Here is a 12122-nt window from a genome sequence, read left to right on the forward strand (position 1 = left end):
ACAATGTGCGATGACATTTCCAAAAACATGGTTAATGCTTTTGGCTTGCAAGATGTCTCCAAATACGAAGATGAACTAAAAAAATTCTCTTATGTACGAGTTAGAGAAATTGTTTACAGCTTCAAATAGTTCTCTATCAAAGCATCACCTACCACAACCGAACAATCTAATGATGGATAGACTTAAAAATAGGAGTTTAAGAGAAGAGTTAAGTTACGACTCAAAGTCATTGAAACAAAAGCATTCGTTCCTTATCAGCCAGTTAAACAAAGAGCAAAAAAATGTTTATGACTGTGTGATGGAAACAATTGACAACAACAAATCTGGCCTCTTTTTTGTGCATGGTCATGGTGGTACATGCAAAACTTTTTTGTGGACTACCATCATTGCTAGAATTAGATCCCAAAATCAAATCGTTTTAGCAGTGGCCTCATCTGGAATTGCCTCCCTTTTACTTCCTGGTGGAAGAACGGCTCACTCTAGATTTAAAATTCCTATCAATATCACAGATTGTTCGTTTTGTGAAATTAAAAGAGGAACTCATCTTGCAAAACTAATCACTAAAGTTGTTCTCATTGTTTGGGATGAAGCACCCATGAATCATAAAAAATGTTTTGAAACTCTAGATCGGTCCCTCCGTGATGTTCTTAAAGGGTCGAAACCAGGCTTTGACCATTTACCATTTGGGGGCAAACCGATTCTTTTCGGAGGTGATTTTAGGCAAATTCTTCCTATTGTTCCAAACGGTAACATTGCTGACATTGTTCAAGCTTCATTAACAAGTTCATACCTTTGGTCCCACTTAACTATATTTTTTTTGAAACAAAACATGAGGCTTTCGAAAACAGGTCTTGACGAAGGGGAAAAAAAAGAACTTGCTGATTTTGCAAAATGGATACTAGATATTGGAAACAGTACTGTTATCGAATATATATCTTCAACTGATGAAGCAACCTCTTGGGTTGAAATTCCAAAACAATTCATTATCCATTTTGATGAAGATGCCATCAAAGCAATGGTTTCAGCTGTGTATACAAATTTCAAAACCAATTTCCGAGATGTTTCATATCTAAAAGAAAAAGCTATTGTGACACCATGAAATGATACAACCACTAACATAAACACTTTTGTATTGGGTATGGTCCTTGGCGAAAGTCGTATCTATCTAAGTTTTGATTCGGTGTCTTCTAAAAAGGAAAATATAGAAAATGTAGATGTTCTTTATCCAATGGAATTTTTAAACCAACTTGATTTACCTGGTTTACCGCACCACAAGTTGGCTTCTTATCGTTATAAAATTCATAACTAATAACATTTTAGTACCTACGTTATCTCAACAATGTCTTTCTGTATATCTTTATACTTCAAGGTTCAATCTACAATCTTTTGAATTCACGATCAGCTATACACACAAACAAAAAGGTTTCTTGAACCAACATATACTTTTACATTCCCTCTTATGCCTCACTTCATTTTCACTCATAATCTCAATGCATACATACAAATAATTTTGGAGTTGTCTGCATCTCCATTACAATTTAATTAATGTTGCTGTTATCAAAGATTGTGATAATCTACAACTGCACAGTTTTCCCTAATTTTAACGAAGAAAAGTTAAAGTTCCCAAAACAAGCATAATGATGATACATGAATCATACTTCATATATGAAAAGAATTTATACCTAAATAATTTGTCTATCTTTATGTCAATATTCTTCATGCATGCCCAATATTACAATGGTTCTACTACATTTTATAAATTGCTCACAAGATTAGTATTAATAGTAATGATTGCCTAACAACAAGATATTCTCCTCTTGCACAGGTTCAAGATCGACCTTATCGTAGAAGATAGCACGAATCAACACAACTTCCTCATGATAGGAAGACATGCTGAAAAGATGCTTCCTGTGTCTTGCCATACTTTGGTGATAGAGGACGGCTATGACGATCCTTTCATCCTACCACCACTTCTTAAAACTTTGATCGGCGAGACAAAACAATTCCAAATCTCTTTTGACTTCAGGAAAACGGACTTGATCGTTAATGGACTACTCCATGACCAAGACCTCTCCAACCCAACGATTGCCTCAATCAAGCCACAAACACCGACTACCACCGCAGGAAAACAAGTTATGAGCCAAACAACCCTTACTCCGTTAACGCCTTCCCAGTTGCTACAACAACAACCCCAACCAATTGAACCGGCCAAAACCTCAAAGAGAGTGTTGTTCATTGATGAAGCTAACAAATCTGACAGGTAAAGATTACTCTTGGTTGTATGTTTTGCATTTAATAAAAAACTATCAAACAATCTCTTTGCACCATTGTTTCACCCAGTTTTCCATAACTATCACATTTCTATCTATCCTCATATATTTTCCCTTAATTCACAGCAAGAAACCTCACAACAAGCAAGCAGATACAACCAATTTTGCTAGAATTGCTGGTGAATTCCACAATTTGGTTGTCCCCAAAATTGAACCCACCGACAAAGTGCCGATTGCCGCACTCAAGACAAAATCTCAGACAAAAAAATCAAAAGAAAGGTAAACTACAATTTGTTTTCCACCCACACACCTAAATGGTTTCCATGGTAAGAACGTTTCTTAGAATGTTATTTCTATTTTATTGCTGTAGTGTGGAAGATGTCCGCTCTCAGAAGAAATGAACAACCACAATCTCCGTCATCCAGTCGTACAAAATGTTCTGCATGTTTTTTGGTTTGAAAATCTGTGGTTGAAAAACTTCGCTACTAGAACAAAAGCACAACACTTTTTATGTTTTTTGTTAAGTGCTCAAACAGATGGCTCACCTGCAGGACATGTATTTTTCCGCCTTTACTACAGGGAGAAAATATGTGTGAATTGCATGTTGCTTATGTTTTTTATATGGCTTATAGAAACAACCCTTCTATTTGTTGCTTTAAACGTTTTGCCTTCACAAATTTGCTACTTACAAGTACAAAACACTTTCTATCATTTTTGTTCCTCTGTTACATATATTTCCCTATCTTCACTACAAGGGCAAAAGATGTGTAAATTGCATTTTGCTTCTGTTTCTACTGCTTATAACGGAAACAAAGCATTTTTTGTCCCCACATCTTTAAAATAAAAAACGTTCCATTCCTTTTCATATTAGCTTGCTTAAATCCATATAAAAAACAAGTTACTTATCTTATCAACTTCATTCACTTATATATCCTTTTGTTCATTTATTATTATGTTGAATTTATTCAGATAAATGTTTCTTATTCATCCAGTTACGATTAGTACACTGATTTCCCGCAGCATAGCGCGGGCTTATTTTCTAATAAAACCTATTTCATGGATATTACAAGAGCCATTATTTTGAAAAACACACCTTTTGGTTCTTCACTGGTTGACTTTTAAGATCTTCGTCCTTGTGACGATTCAGATTATTTAAAATATCTATGGGACGGAATAAACGAAGAACAAAATTAACATCATATGTCAGCCTATATCTTTGTATTTCCTTCTTTTTTCTCGAAATTGAAGAATTGCATATGCGTATATAACTCGATTGTGCTTTCATAATAACTAAATTAAATAGATACTGAAAACTAGCCTCGAGCATAGATGACAATGGCACTAGTATTCAATTTCTATAGCCACACTCCGGACTCTTATATTATTAAATGACTTCTGTAACCTAATATCAAATTTCGTCACCAACCTTCCAACTGCCATGCATATTATCTCCTATATTCACATTATGTAGTACTATGTCTTCATTCTAATTAAGCATCACAAGTTTATAACTACAAATAAAAGGATTGTGAACAGAAGTCTCTGACTGCTCCTGATGACGAAGATTCATGTATTCTCTTTTGAGTTCTTCCATCTCGACATCTTTATTATCGTTTTTCCCATCACCATTTTCCTCTTACCCTCTTCTTGTCCATCTTCTTCCTCATCCTAGCCATCATGCTCATCAAAGTCATCCTCTTCCAGCTCCAGCTCCATCTACATCATAAATCATCAATTAACAACAAAATCACCAAAAAAAAAAAAAACCCAATAATTACCGAAACCCAATAACAGAATTTACAAATCAAACTAACATTCAGCTCATCACTGTCAAAATCGCCATCGTCCTGGAATTCACTGTCACAAGCTTTCCTCTCCATTGTGAGTCTGACGTCTGAGCCCCTACAATTTCAAACATCCAAATGTTTATACAATTTAATTCCACAAAGATTTGAGCGTTGATGGGATATACAACTTCATTTCAAATATCCAAACCAATTTACGATTTAAGCTTTGATGGGACATACAACTTCATTTCAAATATCAAAAGCCAATTTACGATTTAAGCTTTGAAGGGACATACAACTTCATTCCAAATATCCAAACCAATTTATGAATCCCAGATTCTAAATTGATGAATTTTCCTTGTTTTCTTTCGAGCGAAACAAATTAAATATATAATAGGTAGAGAGAGAGAGAGAGAAACCCAAACCTTTTGAAGCTGAAAGGAGAAGAAAGACCGCGAGAGTTAAGAGAGGCACTGACGAGTAGGGGTGGTTCGGTATGGGATACCATACCGAAACTAGTATCCCGAATTTCAAACCGAAAATTTTTAGGAAGAAAATTTAAAGACCAATTCCAAACCAAATTTTCGGGAATCCCAAATTTCAGAAATCCCAAAATATTTTTGGAATTTCGGGACAAATCAGGAATCCCAAATTGAAATATGAAATTATGAATTGTTCTTCAAATACATAATTCAAGAACACATTCATGAACTAGGAATGTCATTTCATTCACACTACCATTTAATCGAACATTGGCATGCCTGACTGTTTTTATCAGAGTCAAATTTCAAATTAATTAAACCCTTTTTACAATCTATTGAGAGACAAAAGAATCAAGCATTCTGAAATCATCAGCCATTGTAACAACAAAAACAACAACAACAAAGCCTTTTCCCACTAAGTGGGGTCGGCTATATGAATCCTAGAACGTCATTGCGCTCGGTTTTGTGTCATGTCCTCCGTTAGATCCAAGTACTTAAGTCTTTTCTTAGGGTCTTTTCCAAAGTTTTCCTAGGTCTTCCTCTACCCCTTCGACCCTGAACCTCTATCCCGTAGTCACATTTTCGAACCGGAGCGTCAGTAGGCCTTCTTTGCACATGTCCAAACCACCGGAACCGATTTTCTCTCATATTTCCTTCAATTTTGGCTACTCCTACTTTACCTCGGATATCCTCATTCCCAATCTTATCCTTTCTCGTGTGCCCATACATCCCACGAAGAATCCTCATCTCCGCTACACCCATTTTGTGTACGTGTTGATGCTTCACCGCCCAACATTCTGTGCCATACAACATCGCTGACCTTATTGCCGTCCTATAAAATTTTCCCTTGAGCTTCAGTGGCCTACGACGGTCACACAACACGCCGGATGCACTCTTACACTTCATCCATCCAGCTTGTATTCTATGGTTGAGATCTCCATGTAATTCTCCGTTCTCTTGCAAGATAGATCCTAGGTAGCGAAAGCGGTCACTTTTTGTAATCTTCGCTAGATTGCTCCGGTCATTAGTGTGGATAAGTATATAAATGGATAGAGATAGGAAAGCAAACACAAGATGTACGTGGTTCACCCATATTGGCTACGTCCACGGAATAGAGGAGTTCTCATTAATTGTGAAGGGTTTACACAAGTACATAGGTTCAAGCTCTCCTTTAGTGAGTACAAGTGAATGATTTAGTACAAATGACATTAGGAAATATTGTGGGAGAATGATCTCGTAACCACGAAACTTCTAAGTACCGGAGTGTGGTATCGTCTTGACTTGCCTTATCTGTCTCATAAGTAGATGTGGCATCTTCTCTGGAAGTACTCTTCCTCCATCCAGGGGTGGAATCCGTAACTGGTGGAGATGCACAAGGTAATGTATCAATTTCACTTGAAGCTTACTTGTAGTTTGAGGCTCGGTCAAGCGCGATACAAACCATGTAGTAGGAGTCCCCCAAGTCGCCGAGCTAGGGGATCTGCTGAAAGAGGTGACAGACAAGGTAAGCAATCAGAGCTCCGGTTGATTGTTCACATTCTCCCTATCTTGCAGGCAGCATGAAGGATAAAGAGAAGAAAAATGAGAAGAGATGATATGGGATACTTTTGCTTTTGAAGAAGTAACTTTCCACATGCTTATTCTTGAACTGGGCTGGAGGGTTTTCTGGTTTCCTCCAGAGTATAAGGCCGACTGAAGAATTTGAGGGTCAAAACAAGTCCATCAAATCTAGAGTACGTTCGACCCTGCTGATATGGAATACTTTTGCTTTTGACAGAGTAGTGGATGTATCGGCACGTGTCCTGTTACGCTTGTCTCCACATGCTTCCTTGTATCCTTCTCACTTGCCCTATCTGTTCCTCAGGCAGATGCGGTATCTTCCCTGGAAGCATAAGATGTTGAAGATGAGTACTCGAGAGCAATGCCAGGTAAGTAATCAGGTAAGGGGTTCCAGGCAGTCAATTCCTGGCTGGAAGCTTGATTCCAAGTGCTGACTGATTGCTCTCTTTCTCCTTGTATTGCAGGTAAGAACAAGGCCAAAGGAAAAGACAGGGAAAAAGCATGATATGGGATACTCTTGCTTTTAACCCTGATGATATGAGATATTCTTGCTCTAGTATAGCTTGTTTACAGAGGTATTATCGGGGGGAAAGAAAGCTGAATATTTCGAAAGGCTTCGTTTGGAGTGCCCTCTCAGATAAGAGGAAAGGTTGAGCATTTTTGCAGGTCTGCCTGTCCGTTGGGGATGGAGGTCGACATATATAGGAGTCTCCCTAACATCAAGTAATAATGCTATTCCTTTACCCTGCTTGGTCATAGCACGGTAGTGGGAGCTGCCAACTTCACATGTTTTAACTCTGTCAGAGCACTTTGAAAAAGTGGTCTGTGGTATCTGGAAAGCTGATGTTGCGTGTGAAGATTACAGACAAGCTTTATCCAAGGAGATCCAGCTCTTGAAGTTGGGAAAGTGGTGCCTCTTCGGTTTTCGAACAAGCAATCCTGTCGGGGATCTGGCTCTCGAGATTCGGAGAACGATGCCTCTTCGATTTTTGAGAAAGCAATCCTGCTGGGGGTCTGACTCTCGAGATTCGGAGAGCGGTGTCTCTTCGATTTTTGAGAAAGTAATCATGTTGGGAGTCTGGCTTTCGAGATTCGGAGGGCGGTGCCTCTTCGATTTTGGAGCAAGCAATCTTGTTGGGAGTGTTTTCTCGACTATGAGTAAAGGTTGGGCATGTTTGCTAGTCTACCTTGCCACGAAGCACAGAGGTTGACACACAGGGACTTTCCAATTATCCAGCAGTGGTACTGTTCCTTTACCCTCTCTTCGATTTTTGAGAAAGTAATCATGTTGGGAGTCTGGCTCTCGATGATTCGGAGGGCGGTGCCTCTTCGATTTTGGAGCAAGCAATCTTGTTGGGAGTGTTTTCTCGAATGTGAGTAAAGGTTGGGCATGTTTGCTAGTCTACCTTGCCACGAAGCACAGAGGTTGACACACAGGGACTTTCCAATTATCCAGCAGTGGTACTGTTCCTTTACCCTCTCTTCGATTTTTGAGAAAGTAATCATGTTGGGAGTCTGGCTCTCAAGATTCGGAGGGCGGTGCCTCTTCGATTTTAGAGCAAGCAATCTTGTTGGGAGTGTTTTCTCGAATGTGAGTAAAGGTTGGGCATGTTTGCTAGTCTACCTTGCCACGAAGAACAGAGGTTGACACACCGGGACTTTCCAATTATCCAGCAGTGGTACTGTTCCTTTACCCTTGTGGGTAATAATATGGTAGCTAGACCTTCGAAATTTATGTGTCTAAACTTTGTTAGTGTTGTTTCTTTGCTATTCTTTTACCCTTCTTGGTCAGAGCGATGTAGTGGGAGCTGCAAGCTTCACGTGTCTCAACTTTGTCAGAGAACTTTGGCAAATTTATCTGTGGTACCCATGAGCTACTGTTGCGTGTGGGAAGTGGGTGATTGAACAGTACGATTCATGTGCTTTCTACTTCGCCAGAAATCTTCGACATAATGCCCATAATTTCCGCAAAGCTGAGTGTGCGTGTGACAGGTGCTGACAAGGCTGGAAAAGTAGGTGCCTCTTTGATTTCTGAGATAATAAAATCCAAATAAATATCAAACAGAACATGAAAAATATGCAAGTGTAGGGCATTCCAGGTTGCAGAGCATGAATTAGAAACTACTAGCATCAATTATAAAAGAATAATATATATAATATGTATGTATAAATATATATATATATATAATAATTAATATTATATATTTCGGTTCCGTATGGGATTCCCGAAATATGTATAAATATATATATAAAATAATTAATATTATATATTTCGGTTCGGTATGGGATTCCCGAAATATCGAGACGCCAATCTCGAATCCTGTACCGAAATTTCGGGATCGGTTCGGGATAGCATCCCAAAAATTTCGGGAATTTCGGTTTGGGAAATTTTTGGTTTGGGATTGGGATTGGGATTTTTTCGGTTCGGTTCGGAATTTTTTCCACCCCTACAGACGAGTCCGAGAAGAAGCTATAGGGTTTGAATGACGTAATCGATATCTTAACAACTTCATTGGTACGTAGTGTTTTTCGTTTTCATGTTGTTTTCGTGACATAATCGATATCTTAACAAGTCATGTCGTATATGTTAAAGTAAACGAGTAATATAATCTGATTCGAAATTGATCAGTTAATATTATCAGGTAATATAACTAGACCCGTTATCCGTTAAAAAATATATTTTAAATCAATAAATAATGAAAATAAAAAACATAATTTGATCCAAAAAAATATAAAACATAATTCTAAACTAGTACATGCATACCCCCAATTATCACATAATATTTACTTCCAAACAAAAACATTTGTGTTTTAAGTATTATATAATCCAAAATAAGAGTCTAATGAAAAACATTAGTAATTACTATAAAATACCTAATGTTCAAGGATACGCAAAATGAAGGGAGTTGCGTTTTAAAGTTGAAAAACCTTTTACGTTTATATATGCTTTCACATTTTGAATTCCCTTAAAAGTACTATTCATGAGGGTTTGTATGGTTTTAAAATTTAAACGACGATGTACCCATACTCAAGGTGTAGAGGAAGCGATCACGAGCCTGCACATATTTTTTTTTCACAGTTTTCTCTCTTGTAAATTAATTATTATAATTTTTTTTATGTGTTTGTTATTTTTAAATTATTTGATACTTTTATTTTTAATATGTTTTATAATTTTTTGATCTCACTCCTTGCTGGTAGTATACTATAAAAATAAATAAATAAATAAAACTTAAATTTTTTTAATTTATATAGAATGATAATTGACACTCCCTGACCCGAAATGTCCACTAGGACTCCGAATCGAGCTGTGCTGGCCGACACCTAGAAGGTGACGAAGCCATAAAGTATAGTGATGTGGAAAATGTGAATAAATTTATACATAAAAGTGCTTAAAGATAAGAGTGCGCTGTGAATGGGAATGAACCTAATTTACACACGACATCAGAGCATAAGAAAAGCACAGTAGTGTGGGTAAGGATCATACCCTCAGAGGTAGCCACCTATACTGAGATTCGCCAAAAATCCTCGTTGATACGAACTTTCAGCAGCTAAAACCCAGAGGGGCGAAAAACCGAAAACGTGAGTAGGCAAAACAAAGCTTTTAAAAACCATTTCTCTTTCCAAAAATAATAACCTCTTACTGTAAAACCCGTATACTTTTCCAGAAAATAATAATACATACGTATATAGAAATTAGGCTTGAGAGCAATGAAAACCAGAGTATGTACCATGTCAAGTATCTTAGTAAATAATATGTAAGCCAGGTGCTGTGAATCAATATAAAATGATATGTCAGCTGGAGCCACCTAATGTGACTTGTACGGCTGAACCTATAGCTCATAAACCAATTCCTGCACACGAGTCGGAACCACATATTGTGGTTTGTACGACAGGGCTGGGTGTAAATAAGTACGCTAAAGTGCTACGATCACGTGAAGGCTGTGCGATAAATCGCGGGTCACCTACGAGTCGGAACCACCTATGATCCAAGGTGAGCATGCGGTGTGGGAGGTGAACATCACGTGAAGGACTGTACCCTGGCCACGGGCGGGAGCACTAACATCGGGGTGTAGGATAATGAGCTCTAAATGCATCTACGTATAACCATACACAATGCAACCACCATTATCATAATGTACTCACCTGAAACTTACTTGGGTCTCCGCAACATCATTCAATAGTATACAAAACTATTCTAATGCAAATAATAAAATATAATCCATCCTTGACATGGCATTTGAATCGTAAATTCATTTAAAAATAGTTTCTGGAAATCGTAAAGCATATATTTATATATTTAGAAAACAGAAGCCCACTCACCTGGAGTCCGCACTACAACTCCCTAGCACAAACATCGATGTATCACAAACAATCGGCTCCTAGAACAATTATCAAACCACATATCAGAATCCTTATCGATAGAACATGTAACTTACGTAAAAAACATCCCTAAGGGCGTTCTAGAATCATTTGGGGCCCATTGATCAAAAGTCAATCGTCGGTAGGGTCCACAACCCTACGTAACTCGATCCAGAAGATTCGTAACTCAGATTTTCGATCAGTAACTTCCAAAGAACCACATTATGTTTCTAAAACATCATACTAAAATTTCATTATGATCCAACGGTTGGATCTCTGCCAAATGCAAATTCAAGTGGCGATTAATGTTTTATTTTATGAACTTACAAATCCAATTTGGGAAGATCCGCACGTCAGATTCCAGATTTGTAAGTTCCAACTATCCTCAAATATTATGTTCTACAATGTATTAAATTTTGGTAACGATCCAACGGTTGGATCATCGATTCATATAATAATCAAGTGGTGTACCTTAATCAAACTGGGTTCACAATAATCAAATCACGTCATACGGATATCAAATCTGAAATCAAGATATCAATTTAGCGTAGAATAGCATTGGTGGCCCACTGGCCATGGGTCGCCGCACATGCCGTCGCAGGTGACGGTAGGCCGCCTTGATTCGCCGAAAAATTTAACTATTTCCAAACATTCTCAAACTTTACAAAAATGAAGATCTTAGTGAGAGGAACAACTTTCATCCCTGTGACTAAGGCCAATTCGGCCGAGAAACACCTCAAATTCCCCTCGATCCGCCAGAAACCTAATAAAGAGTGAGCTTCGAATCGACCTCCATACTTGCTCCAACGCCTCCACCATTGTTTGGGCTTTGTTCTTGACCTCCAGAGATAGTGGTGATTAAAGATAATCATTTCAAAAATGGGTGGATTGCTGTCAGGTGCCCTCGAAGCCAATGACTTCGGTTCGTTGTGAAACAAAGCTCAAAACATCTCAGATTCGATGGAGAAACAAAGATAAAAGATCTCTGGGTTGATTTATGGTGGTGGAGAGCTACAAAACGCCCCAAAACCCAACGAAATCTTGTCGGAAAATGGCGCCAGGAACCGGGTCATGGTTTCGAAACGGGTCAGGGGTCCAATCTGCTACCCCCTTAACCCTCTCCTTTTCCCTCCTTTTTCTCATTTCCCATTGGTTCTTTCCTTTTCTCCCTTTCCTAATTGATCTGGTTCCTCCCTCCTTTCTCTCCTTTATCTTTGATCACCACCGCCCCTTATTTTTCCCTTTAATTTGGGCCACATACGTGGCTTTCCAGACTTTACTTCAAAAATCTGGAGCATTCCAGAAAATAATGAATTTACAATTTTTCCTTCAACTTCATTCTCTAATATCTCCTTCATTATAACTCCAAATCACATTCTGTTTACGCCTACGTGTTTGTAACGATGAGTACTACGAGAATACGCCAAGAAAACAAACCTTACATGACATGACAAGACGGTCCACAAAAGTCAACGTCTTTGCCTTGAAGGGCATTTCCGTAAATTCACATCTAAAAATTTATAAAGACTGTAATTTTTGGGGACGGGTTATTACAATCCACCCCTCTTAAGGAAATTTCGTCCCCAAAATTTAAAATAACTTACTAAATGTAAAATACTCGAGAATAGGAAGAAAATATGTATATAAATACATACTCAAGGAAG

At 38.0% G+C, this 12122-nt stretch overlaps 1 protein-coding gene across 1 annotated transcript in view; it reads right to left on the reverse strand.

Annotated features, from left to right (window-relative positions):
- LOC126628555 (uncharacterized) overlaps positions 1-3914 on the reverse strand; it is a 111477-nt gene extending 107563 nt beyond the window's left edge. The window contains exon 1 of the mRNA XM_050298291.1: positions 3818-3914. Within this exon, the coding sequence (XP_050154248.1) occupies positions 3818-3864 (47 nt within the window). The 5' untranslated portion in view covers positions 3865-3914. The remainder of the gene's footprint in view (positions 1-3817) is intronic.
- Positions 3915-12122: the final 8208 nt, after the last annotated feature.

The sequence above is a fragment of the Malus sylvestris genome, chromosome 7 (assembly GCF_916048215.2).
Source record: "Malus sylvestris chromosome 7, drMalSylv7.2, whole genome shotgun sequence".
NCBI lineage: Eukaryota > Viridiplantae > Streptophyta > Magnoliopsida > Rosales > Rosaceae > Malus > Malus sylvestris.